The sequence below is a fragment of the Ranitomeya imitator genome, chromosome 6 (assembly GCF_032444005.1).
Source record: "Ranitomeya imitator isolate aRanImi1 chromosome 6, aRanImi1.pri, whole genome shotgun sequence".
In the NCBI taxonomy this organism is placed as follows: domain Eukaryota; kingdom Metazoa; phylum Chordata; class Amphibia; order Anura; family Dendrobatidae; genus Ranitomeya; species Ranitomeya imitator.
The window spans coordinates 138,291,647-138,311,217 of NC_091287.1; the positions used below are offsets into that span (position 1 = coordinate 138,291,647).

Genomic DNA, 19,571 nt, shown 5'->3' on the forward strand with positions numbered 1-19,571 from the left:
AATTTGTTTACTGTAAACAATATCTATTGCCCTGTATGTAACCCCTTTCTCATGTACAGCACCATGGAATTATTGGTGCTATATAAATAAATAAATTACAGTAATAATAATAATAATAATAAGTACACCATATATAGCATAAGTGTAGAATGTGATAGACAATTAAAAAAAATGTGCAGGGTTGTAAAACAAATAACTGGACTGCTTCTTTGACAATATTGAGTGCCATATTTTAGTTCCATGTTTTATGAAATATAACCATGTGCATGAGCACTAATAATAAAAAGGAAGTAAAACTTCATAAACTTTAGACCATACATTTAAACTCATTTTCTTTGGTTTGATTTGCAGAAATGGCTTTGCGAGCAATAAGAGTGGACTTTCTCAAGCAGGAGAATGCCGGTCAGCACAATACTTCAGAGTATGACAACTCCCATCTCATTGTGAGACGTGGACAGGCTTTCATATTGAAGATTTCTTTTGACAGGGAAGTGACTCAGAGAGATAAAGTAACCTTGCAATTTACAACTGGTGAGTACAGTATAAAAACAATCTAAAATACCCCACACTATCATTATAGACATTGTTGATGATGTATCTATTAGATTCTGGTTAATTGGACCTGATCTGAAACAGGAGTCAGATCCAAATGAACTGATAAAATCCAGTGTGAAACATGAATGACAGTCCTGATGGGCTTAAAAAAATGAGAACTTGAAGCATTATTAAAACTTGAGTAGAGAGACAACTTTGACCCAAAAAAATAAGAGCCTTTGTATATGTATTCAATATATTTTTGGGTTAATTCTAGGGTCCCGACCATCAAAAACAAATGGAACCCTTGTAGCTATTGAGGTCAACTCTTCACATCGTCCCAATGAATGGAGCGCTAAAACACAAGAATGTCATGGGAAAGAGGTGAATAACTTGTAAAATAGTGTACTTTTCATTTCTGCTTAGGCTGTTCTCATTGGCCCAGATATTAAGAATCGCTAACATTAACCCTTTACTTCAGGTATGAAATACGACATGAATCTGTTTAGAATCTCTTACTGTTTGTACCAACAATGTTATTGTTATTCTTAGTGTCTTGTAGCTGTGACTCCTCCAGCCAATGCGATCATCGGAAAATACTTACTAAATATAATAACAGGAAGAGGAATCGTTTTTATGGCAGTAGATTGTCCTATTTATCTCCTGTGCAACCCGTGGTGCAAAGGTAACAAGATTTTACATCATTTTTTTATATGCATTTTTCATGGTGCTCATAATTTCTTATCTGTGGAGTTCAGAAGGTATATGGTCTATTTCTGATGTTTTTCTATTTGTGTTTTGTTTAAAAAAAAATGATGAAGCCTTTTTTAATATAAAACACACTACTGCAGACCTGGGCAAACTGGAGTCCATGGGCCACATCATGTGGTCCATCTGGAAATTGAATTGACCTCCCGTGCTCAACTGGCATTTCTACTCAGTTTTGATGCATTTTTGATCAGTGAGACATGTAAGCTGAGAGAAGAAATAAGTCATGCAGTTTTGTTGCTGGAAGTCGAGAGACGCAGGGTAAATAATCAGGGTGATATAGCCTTAATAAACATGGTTTGTCAGAACAAATAAGCAAGGTTTTGTAGTCTGAGTAAAATACATGATCAGTATGAGCAGAGTTGGGTACATAACGGGTGTAAAAAAAAAATCACTAGTTGTCTGTACGTAAATAGCTAGTGGATGCTTTCCTGAAACGGAAAGTACTTGCAAGCAGCATAATACAAAGAATAGCAGGTTTACCCAGAATCCTTTGCAGTAGGCGGAGCTATGCAAATCATCTCTTTCCACCCCAGTCTAATCCACAGCGCTTGGAACCGCCAAGCGTGCAATGCTGCGGATTAGTTTCTAAATTTACACAGCCACCCAATTCCTACCTGTGGACACGTGTTTCGGGCTTTATGCCCTCATCAGCACAGGGCTGGAATTGGTTGGCTGTATGGAGTGGGAGCCCCCAAAAATAAAATACTCACCTCTCCTCGCTGGCCGCTGCTCTGCTCAGCCATGTTCTGACTCTCTGCACTTCTGGCTCGCTGTGACTGTTCAGAGCAGATGACACGCTGTCTTAACGTCATCATGCCCTCTGACCTTAAATGTCACAGAAAGAAGACGCCGCAGCATAAGAACTGGGAGAGGTAAGTATTGCAAGTACCTGGGACCTGGGCAAGCGGAGGGGGGCCCACTCGCGGGTGCTGGCACCAGGCCCCCATAGCATGCCGGTGTCCAAAACAGCCAGTGGACCATCCCCGCCTGCTCAGGGTCCCAGCACTTGCCCGAGTAAGCCGAGTGCTGACTCCGCCCTGCATGCGCATATATGCAATAGACAAGTTATAGTTAGTTAAACTAAGTGGAATAGTGGCAACGATGTATGATGTACACCCGGTCAAAGTCAAAAAGACTTGTGTGTACAATATGTTGCTCTGTGAATGTTACGAGAGGATGCACCTGCCATAGGAAATTTTGGGCAGCAACACAATATGTTCTTGTGGTGATGAGGGGGCACATATAGTTCAATTCAGTGGGTGAGCCAGAGTGCCTGAATGATATCTAGATGAACACAACAGTCTATGAGATTTCGCCTGTGAGATGACATGACATGTTACATGTCCAATGAAAGGAGTGAATCTAGATGAAGGTAGTATCCATGCACTGGTCCCAGATCTAACATGTCGGTCTATGGCTGCAAAATACTTTGCAGCATTGTGACCTGGGTAATGAGTTCTTGCTGGCTTTCAGATAGCAACTAATATATAGGAAGAGACCATTCCGGTCAATAGGTTTTGTTCATAGATCTGTTGTTATACCTGCTAAATGATCTCTCAGGACTAGGGTCTTTATGAAGCTAATCAATATTGGTCATAGTTGACTGTGATTTGGAGCTAAGTTTTGATACTGTCAAAGTATTCCACAAACATCCACGCTGCCATTCCAAATACAAAAATCATCTATAAATCTATACCAACAAATTAAGAACTGATTGAATTACGAATTGCTGGACACAAAGTCATTCACAAAGCTGGTCATGTATCCATTTGCAAAAGCTGGCGCTACATTTGAGCCCATTGTGTTTCTGCACATAAAAGTTGCCCCAAATAACAAGTGATTTTTATGTAATACAAGGTATAGTAGGTCAAACTGCATGATGCTTGCATAAATATTGGATCATTACAAGATCCTTGGTATGGCTACTAGGTCTGTGTCATGATGGATAGAGGTGTACAACTAGTAACATCTAGTATAACAAATGTATCTTAGGGTTGTAGAATCTTGAAGTACCGTAACTTAGGAAGGTTTTTAGATTCCTAAGAAAAAGAGCCTCTCACTAGCCATATTAGTTCTCATGCTTTGCACTAATGAGGAGCAATGCCCCGAAAAACCGTGTCAGCAAATTGAGATTCTGATTTGGCTTTTATCCTAAGTCATATTGAAAGACTTGTTAAAAGGTTGAAAGTGACTTGTAGGATTGCTGCTTCCAACAGGTGGACCTATAGAGTTCATGTCCTCCTCCTCTCTGAAGAAACAATTTACATTAAAAAAAGTTTGGCATTTAGTATAAATGATCAAAATGTCTTCGATGAAGGAAGTAAAAATTTTTTCCAAAAGGATGGAAAAAGGAGAGATGCTACCTAGGGAGACCAGGGGCTTCAGTAATGACTACTAAATCCCTGATTTCTTGTCTAATATGAGGTTTGGAATCTGTGTTTAGAATACAGTGGCATGCGAAAGTTTGGGCGCCCCTAGTCAAAATTACTGTTATTGTGAACAGTTAAACAAGTTGAAAATGAAATGATATCTGAAAGGCCTAAAGTTTAAGGTGGAACAATACCTTTGTATTTTAGGGGGGAAAAAAACAAATTGTCATTTTTTACAGTTTAAGAATTACAAAAAGGAATTTGGGTTGATGCAAGAGTTTGGGCACCCTGTATACTTAGTACTTAGTAACACCCTCTTTTGCAAAGCATCACAGCTTGTAAACACTTTTTGTAGCCAGCCAAAGATTCTTGTTTGAGGAATTTTCATGCATTCTTACTTGGAAAATTCTTCCAGATTCCTGGGTCGTCTTGCATGCACTGCTAGCTTGAGGTCTACCCACAGATTGTCAATGATGTTCAGATCAGGGGACTGTTAGGGCCATTGTAAAACCTTCAGCTTGTGCATTTTGAGGATGTCTATTTTGGATTTTGATGTGTGTTTAGGATCATTATTCATTTGTATAAGCTATCCTTTTTTCAACTTCAACTATTTTACAGATGGAGTTATGCTTGCATCAAAAATTTGTTGAAGTATAATTGAATCCATTCTTCCCTCTACCAGTGAAATGTTTCCTGTGCCATTGGCTGCAACACAACCCGAAAACATGATTGATCCACCACCATGCCTAATGCTTGTCAAGATGTTCTTTTCCCAAAATTCTGTGCCCTTTTTTCTCCACACTTTTCATCATTGTGCCCAAAGAGTTCTATTTTAACATCATCAATCCACAGGACTTGTTTACAAAATGCATCAGGCTTTGATATTCTTCTGACGCTGAACATTATGTTGAGGTTGCAGGAGAGGTTTTCTTCTGATGACTTTTCCATGAAGACAATATTTGTGCCGGTCTGTGGAGTTGTGGTACATTGTTCTACTGTTCAGAGTGTGGTAAATCTTTTAAAAGGTCTTTTGCAGTCAAGCCTCTCTAGCAATCTTACGAGCAGCTCTCACTGAAATTTTGCTTTGTCTTCAAGACCTTATCTTGACCTCCATTGTTCCTGTTAACTGCCATTTCTTAATTACATTTCGATCCGAGGAAAGGGCAACTTGAAAAAGCTTTGCTATTTTCTTATAGGCTTCTCCTGCTTTGTGGGTCTCCACCTTTTTCATTTTCAGAGTGCTAAGCAGTTCCTTAGAAGAACCCATGGCTGCTGTTTTTTGGCACAAAGTTAGAGAAGGCCGGGTTTTTATAAAGCTGTGAAATTTTCATCACCTGGCCTTTCCTAATGACGATGGTTAACAAGCCTTAACCCTAACTGGCTAATAAAGGTCTGAAACCTTGGTCAAAGTTATCTGAGAAGACAATTCTCCAAAGCTGCCCAAACTTTTACATTGCCTATATTCCTTTTTGTGATTTTTAAAATGTAAAAAATGACAATATATCTATACATATATTTTATTTTTCCCTAAAATACAAAGGAAATGTGTTATCTTTAACTTTAGCCCTTTTAGAGATCATTTCATCTTAAACTTGCTTAACTGTTCACAATAATAGTAATTTTGACCAGGGGTGCCCAAAGTTTTACATGACACTGTAAGTATTTTTTTCTAGACAGATTGCTGTGCTACACTCAGGTTTTTCTTACTTCTTCATCTCTTTCTTAGTTGCCTTACTGATCTTTTAGGGTATGTGCACATGTAGAAAGATCCTCTGTGGATTTTTCCGAGGCGGATTTGATAAATCTGCAGGGCAAAAACTGTGCATTTTTTCTGCGGATTTACCGCGATTTTTGTGCGGATTTCACTGCGGTTTTACACCTGCGGTTTTCTATTATGGAGCAGGTGTAAAACCGCTGCTGATTCCGCACAAAGAATTGACATGCTGTTAAACATACAGTCAAACATAGCCCATACTTTGCAATTATGCAATCATGTTGCAGTGTTTTGCGTTCTCCAGGAACATGCACATGGATGCTGATGTAGCGCCTGTTATGAAGGTGGCGATCTTAGGTCCAGAATGGATAAGAGGGTCAAGGGTCTTTACAAAGATGGTTGCAGTGGTCTTCATCTTCCTGCGGATGGCGTTCTTGCATTTAGAAAAAGTCTTTTGGCCAATGGCCTAAGGACAGGTTCAAACCTTATTTGGGCAGGAGATAAGATATCCATCTCAAGAACATTGTTTTAGATTCCAAACACCACAGAGGTTGTGTACAGATGTACATTACATGAGGCCAGAGACAAGATGTTTATCAACAGAACAAAAAGATACCTATGTAAAACGCCACAGGACACACAATTGCCATCTTGCCTCACAGGTTTTACGACCCCCTACAGCACATGGTCTATCTTTTTCATGCAGACTTCTTGATGACCTTTGGCACTAACCAGACTTCATGGGTCAAATTGTGAGATCAGTGATTCATATTACACATATTATAGGCTTCCAATAATATGTATTTCTCATATTACTTACAGACATCTTGTGGAATTTATTTTAACACATTATGTATTCATTACTGGATATACTTAACATGTATGTCCCTCAGACTACCGTATATACAGGTGTTCCTCACAAAATGAAATTATCATCAAAAAGTTAATTTATTTCAGTTCCTCAATACAAAAAGTGAAACTCATATATTATATATTAGATTGTGAGCCCCATTGGGGACAGTGATGATAATGTCTGTAAAGTGCTGCGTAATATGTTAGCACTATATAAAAATAAAGATTATTATTATTATATAGAGTCATTACAAACAGAGTGATCTATTTCAAGTGTTTATTTCTGTTAATATTGATGATTATGGCTTACAGCCAATGAAAACCCAAAAGTCATTATCTCAGTAAATTAGAATAATTAACAAAAAACACGTGCCAAGGCTTCCTAAGAGTTTAAAAGGTCCCTTAGTCTGTTTTAGTAGGCTCCACAATTCCACAATCATGGGGAAGACTGCTGACTTGACAGATGTCCATAAAGCAGTCATTGACACACTCCACAAGGAGGGTTAGCCACTAAAGGTCATCAGTAAAGAGTTTGTATGTTCTCTCCGTGTTTGCGTGGGTTTCCTCCGGGTACCCTGGTTTCCTCCCACTTTCCAAAGACATACTGATAAGGAATTTAGATTGTGAGCCCCATTGGGGACAGCGATGATAATGTGTGCAAACTGTAAAGCTCTGCGGAATATGTTAGCGCTATATAAAAATAAAGATTTATTTATTTATTGCTAAAGAAGCTGGCTGTTCACAGAGTGCTGTATCAAAGCATATTAATGGAAAGTTTAGTGGAAGGAAAAAGTGTGGTATAAAAAGGTGCACAAGTAACTGGGATAACAGCAGCCTTGCAAGGATTGTTAAGAAAAGGCCATTCAAAAATTTTGGGGAGATTCACAAGGAGTGGACTGCTGCTGGAGTCATTGCTTCAAAAGCCACCGCACATAGACGTATCCAGTACATGGGCTACAAGTGTCACATTCCTTGTGTAAAGCCACTCAAGACTAATAGACAATGCCAGAGCGTCTTACCTGGGCCAAGGAGAAAAAGAACTGGACTGTTGCTCAGTGGTCCAATGTGTTGTTTTCAAATAAAAGTACATTTTGCATTTCATTTGGAAATCAAGGTCCCAGAGTATGGAGGAAAAGTGGAGAGGCCACAATCCAAGCTTCTTGAGGTCTAGTGTGACGTTTCCACAATCAGTGATGGTTTGGGGAGCCATGTCATCTGCTGGTGTAGGTCCACTGTGTATTATCAAGACCAAAGTCAGCGTAGCCATCTACCAGGAAATTTTAGAGCACTTCATGTTTCCCTCTGCTGACAAGCTTTTTGGAGATGGAAATTTCATTCTCCAGCAGGACTTGGCACTTGTCCACACTGCCAAAAGTACCAATACCTGGTTTAAAAACAACAGTATCACTGCTTGATTGGCCAGCAAGCTCTCCTGACCTTAACCCCAGAGAGAATCTATGGGGTATTGTCAAGAGGAAGATGAGAAACACCAGACCCGACAATGCACACGAGCTCAAAGCTGCTATCAAAGCAACCTGGGCTACATGCCACTCCACATTGATGCAGTAATTGATGCAAAAGGACCCCCGACCAAGTATTGAGTGCATTTACTGAGCATACATTTCAGTAAGCCAACATTTCGGATTTTAAAATCATTTTTCAAGCTGGTGTTATAAAGTATTCTAATTTTCTGAGATAATGACTTTTTGGGTTTTCATTCATAATCATCAACATTAACAGAAATAAACACTTGAAATACATCACTCTGTAATGCCTCTATATAGTATATGAGTTTTGCTCTTAGTATCGAAGAACTGAAATAAATTAACTTTTTGATGATATTCTAATTTTGTGAGAGGCATCTGTAACAGGGCTTGTTTATCCTGACATACTGTACATACCATGTATTTACTCAAGATATATCACAATGATGATTAACCCTATTGGTCTTATCGTGGTGAAAAGGAGAAAACCAGCACCGTTGTGACACCTGTGGCTTGCTGAACAGCTGACTGTGATTAACACCTGGCCCCTGGATGACCGGGTGCATACCATGAAGATAACAGCTAAAATAATGCATTTCTCATGGTTCTGAGTGTGCTGAGATTTATGCCTAAAATGTCTTAGGTCTTACCACTTTACCAGCACCAATCATCAACTGACGCAGCTTGCAGTCCATAGTAAAATGCGACTCTCTGTTGATGTTCATAAAAATCTTAAGCCTTCTGAAATCCATCTAGAACAAGGGAAATTGTCTCCAATACCAAGGTACGAACACATATAAATATATCCATAAGGGCTCCTACAGACCTCTGTGCAAATCGGTCTGATCTCAGACCGCAATGCACAGGCTAGTCTCCAGACCAGAGCATGACAGCTTCATGTGTTTCTACGAGGCTGTCACAATCGGGTTGGGAGAGCTGCAGCCAGTCCGTGCATTGCAGTCTGAGATTGGATCAATTGGCACGGATGTCTGCATGAGCCTTAATAGTGTCAGTCACTAGGTCCCTATGACTGACATCCACAGGACCAGCATGACAGTGCCCCAACACCAGCCATAGCGTATGCAACAACAAAGGCCGCAAAACTAATTCATTGTAGGCCACAAGATATAGCTAAGACGTAGTGCCAAATACTTTTTCATGCTTTCCACTCTGAGCACTGGAAGAGGAGCGTGTGGGATGCAGCTGCAGTATATCTCCTCCCAATCTGCAAAGTGAATGGGAGCGGGATCCAATTGGCTCAGAGCCCACAGAGCACTGCCCGACCTGATAATCGCACCAGGAAGCGCCCACGCACTAATTAAGTATGAAGAGAAAAATCTTTATTATCTATAAATATAGGATACTAATAATTGTTTGCAAAACAGAGGCTTCCTACAGATTATATGCTTAGTTCAGTAAAGATGAATTATCAGCGTTTTACATGCATGTTCTTCTGTACTGACCCTGATCACCAATCAAAAAGAAGCTAAAATAGTCCATACTTTTTATTCTATATGTAAAATAAGTGACTAAAAAAACTTTATATTATATTATTTCTCCAACTTCATAAAAATGATCTGTAGGAGCTGATCAGCGGTAATGTCTTTCTCTTCTGTTCCACCTTTCACACCTACTACTATATAAGAATCTGGGCCTAATGGAGGATTAGCTGACACTCTCATGCGCCATCCTGATCCTGGGCATGTGAAGTATTCTCCTGCTTAATCGCTGACAATAAAGTGCTAACATTTTCTCTCAATCAGCCAAACCAGATCTCCACTTTGCACTGACGAGGGGAAGTACCCCGATACACAGTCTCTGCAAATTGAGATTCTGGTCTGGCTATTATCCTAAGTCATGTGACAAGGCTCGTTAAAGGGTCAACATTGACTCCTAGGATTGCTACCTTCCAATAGGTGGCACTAGAGTTCTAGTTCTCTTCCTCTCTGAAGAGACAATTTGCATAATAAACATTTTCTATGTGAGACATTTCTAACTTTGTCTATATCATAACCCTGGTCTAAGTGTCCGGGTGCCATCATTCTGAAAACTTAAAGTCGATTAGTTCTACAATGAAACTAAAACTTAGTCTGGTCTCACAGATCTGTCCCATCCCAACCCAAACGAGTCTCTTGACCTGAGCTCATTGCCTCATGTTCACCTATGAGACAGTTAGTTCAGGTCAGGAGACGCTGTGGTCACAACAGGTCTTCCACTTGGTGTTTTATGACTTTGTGATTTCAAGATTACTCAGATTTAATTTGGCTAATTATGTTTGTTATTAGATGATAACGTATACATGCCAAACGAGGATGAGAGGAAAGAATATGTCCTGAATGACACTGGTTACATTTATGTGGGATCACAAAACAACATCAAAGCAAGGCCATGGAATTTTGGGCAGGTCTGTATCTATAGTTATAGCGGTGTTATAGTATAATAAGTATCACATGGGATCCTTACAGATTAAGCAGGAAAATCTTTTCCTAAAGATTTGTTGCTGCTCTGTTAATACTTAATCTCTTTTCATTCTTGGTAAAAAAAAAGTTAAAAAAGAAGGGTGCAACACAACAAACAGACGTTATGTACACATACCTAAATGGTATAACTGAACCATAGACTGCTTTGTCATGTCTCCTGAAGTTTTCTAGACTTGAATCCAGCGTAGCCATACCTTCCAAAACATTCTTTGTTGCCTCTGATAAGGCTCATTTGGAAATATCAATGAGATTCATCAACCAATCAATAAACGGCAAAAGAGAAAAAAAATAATGATTACATTTCAAAAAGAGGAGTCATAAATCAAGGTGGAGTAGATAAGAAATAATCCCGTAAATGGCATTTCATTGATTTCATTCATTTCATATCACTGCAACTGTGGTGACAAAAAGAATTTATGGAAGTTATTCCATCAGTTGGGAAACTTTTCTGTCAAATTTTCTTGATGTTTACATGTTATGATTACTTAACCCCATAGGCTGGGTTCACACTGCGTTACAGCAGCCCGTTCAACACATACGTTAAACGGGCTGCTGTAACGCAAGTGCCGACTTTGGCACATCGCTAGCAGTGACGGACACGGAAACGCTGCAGCCCGCATCTCAGGATCCGTCACTCAATGACGGCACAAGGCTAGCGCACGCCCATTTCAGGCATGCGCTAGCGATTCGTCCGACATTGGAGTCAATGGCGGCGCTAGCAGACTAAGTTACACCGCGTTATGCCACGGTGTAACGTAGCCCATCTAACGGACTGGGTGAACGCAGTGTGAACCCAGCCTTAAGGAACAGGAGTATTTCCGTTTTTGCGTTTTCATTTTTTGCTCCCCTTCTTCCCACAGCCATAACTTTTTTTATTTTTCTGTCAATATGGCCATGTGAGGGCTTGTTTTTTGTGGGACGAGTTGTACTTTTGAATGGCACCATTGATTTTACCATACCGTGTAATGGAAAATTGAAAAAAAAAATCCAAGTGCGGTGAAATTGCAAAAAAAGTGCAATTCCACAATTGTTTTTTGGACTTTTGTTCACTAAATGCTAAAACTGACCTGCCATTATGATTCTCCAGGTCATTACGAGTTCATAGACACCAAACATGTTTAGGTTCTTTTTTATTTAAAGGGATTGAAGTTCATTCTCTGTCCTCCATAGTACATGCCTGCACAAGGCAACCTTGCGCAGGCGTGTACTATGGAGGACAGAGAATGAACTTCAATCCAATATTGCAGCCAGCATGCAGCCAGCGGGTAAGGAAAGGGTGAATCAAACACCCGAAAACCCCGCCTCTATGGCTGAAAATTGTTCCCTCCAAATTCAGGTGACAGAGTCCCTTTAAGTAGTGAAAAAAAAATCCAAAGTTTGTAAAAAAAAAATGTTGCCATTTTCAAAGCCCCGTAGCATCTCAATTTTTCGAGATCAGGGGCCAGATGAGGGCTTATTTTTGCGTGCCAATCTGATGTTTTTTTTAATATAATTTTGGTGTCAATATGATCTTTTGATCACCCGTTATTGCACTTTATTGCAATGTTGCAGCGACCAAAAAAAGTAATTCTGGTGTTTTGATTTTTTTCTCCCTTATCAATCGGATTAATTCTTTTTATATATTGATAGATCTGGCGATTCTGAAGGCGGCAATACCAAATATGTGTATATTTAATTTTTTGTATTGTCTTATTTTGAAATGGGAGAATGGAGGGTGGTTTGAACACACACACACACACACACACACACACACACACACACACACACACACACACACACACACACATATATATATACATTTTTTTTTTAAAACATATTTTTTTTACTTTTTACTTGCTTCAATAGTCTCCATGGGAGACTAGAAGCTGTGATCATCCGATCACTGCATCACTGCTTTATATAGCAGAAATGCTCACTTGCTATGAGCGCCGACCAATAGCTATCCGGCTGTGACAATCACAGAGGTCTCCTGCTGACCCTGGGTTGTCATGCCAACTCATCGGCGACCCGCGGTTATGTGACACCGGTGCCAATTGGAGGGGTTAATGACGTGCTTCCTGCCTGTGCATGTTAAATGCCACTGTCAGAGTTTGACAGCGGCACTTAACATGTTAACAGCCACGGGTGGATCACGATTCCACCCGCGGCTGTTAGGAACACATGACAGCTGATCAGATCAGCTGTCATGTGTCGGAAAACAGTGGCTTACTGCCGGCTGCAACTGCTGTGCCTGGGGGCCCCTGCAGGGCAGCTAATAATGTGGGCAATCTGGCCTGTTTATCCGGCCCCGAGGCTCCAGGGGACCCCAGCCAGATTACTCTCATGTGCGATGGGCAGGGGGAGACACTGCAGCTCTGCTGCTTACAAGAGAAAATGGCAGCGGAGCTGCAGCTATCCATCCTGCTTCCTGCCCATGCTTTCTACCCTCACTTCCTGTCTCACACAGCTGTCAGCGGCGGATGGATGACATCATCATTCAGTGCCGCGGCCGCTGTGCCAGTGAGAGGAAGCTGCTGGCGAAGCGACAGTGATGCTGTGGCTGCGGGAGAGCGTGCGGAGAGGTGAGAGATGCTGTTTGTGTGTGTAGAGATGAGTGGTGGTGTGTGTTTGTGCGGGCACAGCGCTGCAGGTGAATGTGCAGAGAGGTTAATGGTGCTGTGTGTGTAGGTGGAGAAGAGGACAATGATGGGGAGAAGGCAATGATGGGATGATGGAGAGAAGACAATGATGGTGTGATGGAGAGGGCAATGATGGAGTTGGTGGGGGAGAAAGTAATGATGGGGTGGTGGAAAGAACAATAATGGGGGTGGGAGAAGGAAATAATGGAAGTGGTGGAATGGGCAATGATGGGGGTGGTGGGGGAGAAGGCAATGATGGTGGTAGTGGAAAGGACAATGATGGTGGAAAGGACAATGATGGGGGTGATAGGGGAGAAGGCAATGATAGAGGTAGTGTAATGGGCAATGATGGGGTGGTGGGGAGAAAGCAATGATAGAGGTGGTGGAAAGGGCAATGATGGGGGGCTGGGGAGAAGGCAATGATGGGAGTGGGGGAGAAGACAATAAAGGGATGAGGGGGAGGAGGACAATGAGGCATGTGGAGGATTGGGAAGGGAGGAAGATGGATTTAGGAACAGGGGGAGGTGGAGGAAGATGCTATTATCGCTTATTATGTTTAACACAGTCCTTTAGTATATAGTGTACTCACTAATTATACATAGCACAGCCTCTTAGTATATAGTGCACTCACTTATAATGTATAGCACAGTCACTTAGTATATAGTGTACTTGTTTTTATGTATAGCGCCATCCCTCAGTATATATTGTAGTCCCTTTTTATGTATAGCACAGTCCCTTAGTATATCGTGTACTCACTTATGTATAGCAGAGTCCCTTAGTATATAATGTACTCACTATGTCTAACACAGTCCCTTAGTATATAGTGTACTCACTTATTATGTATAACACCATCCTTAGTTACATAGTTTCCTCTTTTATCATGTATAATACCGTCCCTTATTATATACCATCCTCTCTAGTTATACAGTTAGGTCCATATATATTTGGACAGAGACAACATTTTTCTAATTTTGGTTATAGACATTACCACAATGAATTTTAAACAAAACAATTCAGATGCAGTTGAAGTTCAGACTTTCAGCTTTCATTTGAGGGTATCCACATTAAAATTGGATGAAGGGTTTAGGAGTTTCAGCTCCTTAACATGTGCCACCCTGTTTTAAAGGGACCAAAAGTACTTGGACAGATTCAATAATTTTAAATAAAATGTTAATTTTTAGTACTTGGTTGAAAACCCTTTGTTGGCAACGACTGACTGAAGTGTTGAACTCATGAACATCACCAGACGCTGTGTTTCCTCCTTTTAGATGCTCTGCCAGGCCTTCACTGCGGTGGTTTTCAGTTGCTGTTTGTTTGTGGGCCTTTCTGTCTGAAGTTTAGTCTTTAACAAGTGAAATGCATGCTCAATTGGGTTGAGATCAGGTGACTGACTTGGCCATTCAAGAATATTCCACTTCTTTGCTTTAATAAACTCCTGGGTTGCTTTGGCTTTATGTTTTGGGTCACTGTCCATCTGTAGTATGAAACGACGACCAATCAGTTTGGCTGCATTTGGCTGGATCTGAGCACACGGTATGTCTCTGAATACCTCAGAATTCATTCGGCTGCTTCTGTCCTGTGTCACATCATCAATAAACACTAGTGACCCAGTGCCACTGGCAGCCATGCATGCCCAAGCCATCACACTGCCTCCGACGTGTTTTACTGATGATGTGGTATGCTTTGGATCATGAGCTGTACCACGCCTTCGCCATACTTTTCTCTTTCCATCATTCTGGTAGAGGTTGATCTTGGTTTCATCTGTCCAAAGAATGTTCTTCCAGAACTGTGCTGGATTTTTTAGATGTTTTTTAGCAAAGTCCAGTCTAGCCTTTTTATTCTTGATGCTTATGAGTGGCTTGCACCGTACAGTGAACCCTCTGTATTTACTTTCATGCAGTCTTGTCTTTATGGTAGATTTGGATATTGATACGCCGACCTCCTGGAGAGTGTTGTTCACTTGGTTGGCTGTTGTGAAGGGGTTTCTCTTCACCATGGAGATTATTCTGCGATCATCCACCACTGTTGTCTTCCGTGGGCGCCCAGGACTTTTTGCATTGATGAGTTCAGCAGTGCTTTCTTTCTTTCTCAGGATGTACCAAACTGTAGATTTTGCCACTCCTAATATTGTAGCAATTTCTCGGACGGGTTTTTTTCTGTTTTCGCAGCTTAAGGATGGCTGGTTTCACCTGCATGGAGAGCTCCTTTGACCGCATGTTTACTTCACAGCAAAACCTTCCAAATGCAAGCACCACACCTCAAATCAACTCCAGGCATTTTATCTGCTTAACTGAGAATGACATAACGAAGGGATTGCCCACACCTGTCCATGAAATAGCCTTGGAGTCAATTGTTCAATTACTTTTGGTCCCTTTAAAAACAGGGTGGCACATGTTAAGGAGCTGAAACTCCTAAATCCTTCATCCAATTTTAATGTGGATACCCTCAAATGAAACGTGAAAGTCTGAACTTCAACTGCATCTGAATTGTTTTGTTTAAAATTCATTGTGGTAATGTCTATAACCAAAATTAGAAAAATGTTGTCTCTGTCCAAATATATATGGACCTAACTATATATGGTGCCTTCCCTTATTATATAACTTCCTCTGCTGTTATGTACAGTGCTGTCTCTTACATAGTGTATTTTTGCTATTTTTGTTATTCACATCGCCCTCTTTTATTACATAGTCCGCTCTCTTGTAGATATAAAATGACTGCTGATGGAGGAGCCTGTGACCAGACTATCAGTCCATCAACTCCTCCATTAGAAAAGAAGCTTTCCCATGCTCCATCAGCCATCATTGCATTACATATCCAACAAGAGAGGATTGTAGGTAATAAAAAACAGGGCTCTATATAATCCAATATGTAAGGGACGGTGCTGTACATAGCAAGAGAGGGCACTGTATAAGGGACAGCAATACATAATAAAGGAAACTATGTAATATATATAAATGTGGAGCGCCCCCAGACACAGGGCCACGCGTTTCGGTACCGGGCCTCTCTGGTTCGGTTCTGAGGCAGTCACGGTGGCTAGCCCGGTCCGCGACCCTGCTAAGGGGCGTCCAATGAAAGAGGTAGTACAGTCTGTCAGGAGTTCGTGACGCCACCTGTGGTGTTCGGTCAGGGTGACCAACGCTGCTGTGGGGTCCGCTGGGGTGATGGAGTAGCAGCCGGATGGTATACCTTCCCACAGGTGAAGTAAATCCCCAGGGCTTCCCAGTAAGGTGGATGGTGATGGTGTGAGGTGCAGGCAATAACGAGGACACAGGGTTGCAGTCTCTTTACCTTTTACTGAAGGCTTCAGTACACTCAGTCCAGAGCACGTTCAACCGGGCTATCAGAGACCGGCCGGTCCGATGGGCACATCCAGAGTTTCCCTCGCAGATGGAAATCATTGCCTACCAATAGTGCCTGTGTGTTGTAGTCCTACCCTGCTGAGCATTCGGAATAGTCCTCACAACTGCTGTTCTCTTTCGTTCGTTTTCTACAGCTCTCTCTCTCTCTCTCTCATTCTTTGGTTCCAGATGTTGCTAGTTTCTAACGTCCCCCAGATATGTTATGGCTAGGATGCCACCCGTTTGACGGGAAGGCTTGGAGGTCTTCCGGGACCCTAGAGACGCCCCTCTCCCAATGTTGCCCCCTATGTCTTCGTAGGTGTCGAAGGTAGACAGCCAACCTATAATCAACTGTCCAACGGAATTTGAAGTAAGGCCTGAAGTCAGTTACTCCTACGGTGATCCGGCCACCGACTATGCGCCTCAGTAAGATGTTGCCTTCCTCTCTCGGCACGACTCTTACTGGCTCTCCTTTGTGCTGATCTCGTTTACACTGTTCCACAATATTCTTCCCTTCTTATCTCTTCCTTAGGATACCGCCGCAAGGTGTGCAGGCGCGGTTCCGTAACGTTCTGTTCGCTAGGCACCTGCCAGGTTCCCACGCCTGACAGGGACCCCCCTGTGTCTTCTCCCCACAACACCCCCTGCCACGGGATGTTGCCTGGTTCCAACCCAGTCAGCTTCTGACTAACTTCCTCCCCAGCCCCTAGTTTTACCAGTGTGGGGAGTGGCCCAATAAATGAAGCCTTTTCCTCCCCCTAGTGGCCGGAGTGTGAAGTGTAATGTGTTCTGGTGATACCTGGTCAGGAGAACTCTTTAGTGCCATCGGACGTACCGCTACTCGCCTTGGGGCCATACTGCAACCACCAGGTCTCTGGGGCGCTGCACTCCCCCCCGGTTAAATCCAGTACTCCTGGACTGGGAAGAAGAACAACAATATAATGCAGTGAAAGACATACAAAGTTTTTGAATGCTAGAACAATAAATAGAAAAGGTGCTTCCCTTTATGGGAGGTAAGGACACTTGAACGTTACAAACAAAAATAACAGTTAAATATTTTTAAATAACATTATGACTATAAATAACTCTCTGTACCCAGCCGGGTATTCTACTAAGTGCAAAATTTTCGAACATTAACCTAACTCTTCCTTTAAGGGCGTATAAGCTGAACCCACTAAAGGCCTACTATCAAGTACTACAACAACTCAACTTTCTTTTCCGTTCTCACTTCGCCAATGCAGGACCGCCTAGCTCCTTGGCTGAGCCTACTGCCATTGCGCCGTCTCACTTTCTACATCTTCTCAGGAGGACTCTCTCTCTAACCCCTACGGGCTCACTTCAGCATTCCTGTCCTCAATCTTTATTAACATTATCAAAACTTTCTAAATCCTTCAACATTATTTACGTTTTAGTAAAACAATCATCAAATATTCCCTTTAAGAGGGACCGAAGTCTCTGGTGCAGATTCTCTTTACAGCAAGCAAGTCCTTCTGCAGCAAGTCTTCGCAAAGTCTTCACAAAGTCTTCTTCGACTTATAAAACCAGTAGGGGGCACCTTTAAGAAGGTGCAACTATTTACAAGGCCAGTTTGTGAATCATTCACCGTCCATGATTCGGCAGTCTTTAAACAATGATGAACTTGTGTAACAGTAGAAAAATAGTAAAAGCAATAGAAAACAATAGGGATCCCGGGTCAACAAAGGGATCCCTTGGAATTAACCCTGGACGGGTTGGAAGTTGCAGCAGGAAACAGTTAACTATTTACAAATTCAGGTTTTCGAGGTTTAGTGCTGTAATGGGTGACACGACGTCGGCCGGTGGCGACCCCATCCCATCTGGGGAAAGCCTGGCTCCGTGTCCCCTTCCAGCACCGTCGTATCATTGGTGATCTGGGTGCGAACGTTGATACCGGTGGCAGAATCCGCAAGCAGAGCACCACACGTCGGGGTGGTAGTGCTGGGTCCTATGGGGTCAGGGGTCAGCGGAGTCCCGCCACCAGTTTCAGTCGTGATCGTCGACGGCGCAACCACTAGTGCACAGCGTTTGACTCTCTTGGCATACCACCCTCGCTCACTCCAGTGGCGGGTGTAGGTCACATGGTCCCCTCTGTACAAGTTGCAGAGTGGAGGGACACTGCGGGACTGGGGTTCCACGTTGCAGCTAGTCACATAGACCTTGGTCAGCAGCCCTGGCTCTAGTATGAAGCCGCAACCCCTCCCCCGGTGGAAGGCCAGCACAATCCCCTGTTTTATCAAACTCTCAGGGCAACAATTGACAAGGGGCACCCGTTCCTCGGGTCGGATGGTCTGTTCCATTCTTTCTCGATCTTCCCATTGCGAGATTAGGCTTCGCCTATACTGTTCCCAGGTGAGCCTGATGACGTAGGAGCCCTCCTATCGGGACACGTCTGGCTGAAACCGGGGGGCATTCCACTCAAAGACCACTCCTCTGGGGCTGATGTTGATCGGTATACGCAGCGGTGTCGGTAGTGGGGGCAGGATCCCCTTTATGGCGTACAGGGCTGCCACCACGATCTCAGTAGCGGGACACCAGTCATCAATGGGCTGGGGAGCGGTCGCCGGAGCCGGAGCGGTCGGTGGGGCAGGGGCACTGTTGGTACCTGCATCTGATGTGGTTCCACCGATGTCGGTCGGCTCCGCTGACGAGGACGCTGGAGTCTGCTGTGGCCCTGACCACGGCTTCCCTTGGGCGGCCTTCCAGCGGAGCTCCGACTTCCATTTCCTCGCCGTCGCCGACCCCCCGTCTGGAGTCGGGTGGCCCAAGGCCTCCTCCGGCAACTCCAGGGGATTCGGGTCCCCACACGACGGCAAGCTCTGGGTCGGCTCTGCTGGGCTGCGGTGCTCCGGGGTCACTTCGTCGTCGTTCGGGTACCCGCTGGTCATCAGCTCCGTTCCTGGGTCTGCAGGACACGCACGAGGCTCCATCGCCTTCGGGGGTTTGAACTCCTCCATTCCTGAGCTCGTCCTCCTGCAGCCGTAGTCGGAGGGGGCGGGTTCTGCTGTTCGCGCCGTTCTCTCGATCTCCTCCCATGACACGCCCTCCTTCTCCTGCGCTCCTCGTGGCGCAGCAATGGCGGCGGTTTTGGCGGGAATCATGCGCCAATAGCAATACACAGTTCTTGCAATAAATCACAGTCCAACACGTTTCAATCACAGTTCCAAGGCACACATGACCCAATTCTTCAGGCTTAAGTACGATCCTGTTCGTGACGCCAAGTTGGAGCGCCCCCAGACACAGGGCCATGCGTTTCGGTACCGGGCCTCTCTGGTTCGGTTCTGAGGCAGTCACGGTGGCTAGACCCGGTCCGCGACCCTGCTAAGGGGCGTCCAATGAAAGAGGTAGTACAGTCTGTCAGGAGTTCTTGACGCCACCTGTGGTGTTCGGTCAGGG

The 19,571-nt window shown here is 43.2% G+C and overlaps 1 protein-coding gene across 1 annotated transcript in view; it reads left to right on the top strand.

Annotated features, from left to right (window-relative positions):
• TGM4 (transglutaminase 4) overlaps window positions 1-19,571 on the top strand; it is a 99,412-nt gene that overhangs the window by 31,477 nt on the left and 48,364 nt on the right. Inside the window, exons 2-5 of the mRNA XM_069730145.1 lie at window positions 352-531; window positions 812-918; window positions 1,087-1,219; window positions 10,010-10,128. Of these exons, the coding sequence (XP_069586246.1) occupies window positions 354-531; window positions 812-918; window positions 1,087-1,219; window positions 10,010-10,128 (537 nt within the window). The 5' untranslated portion in view covers window positions 352-353. The remainder of the gene's footprint in view (window positions 1-351; window positions 532-811; window positions 919-1,086; window positions 1,220-10,009; window positions 10,129-19,571) is intronic.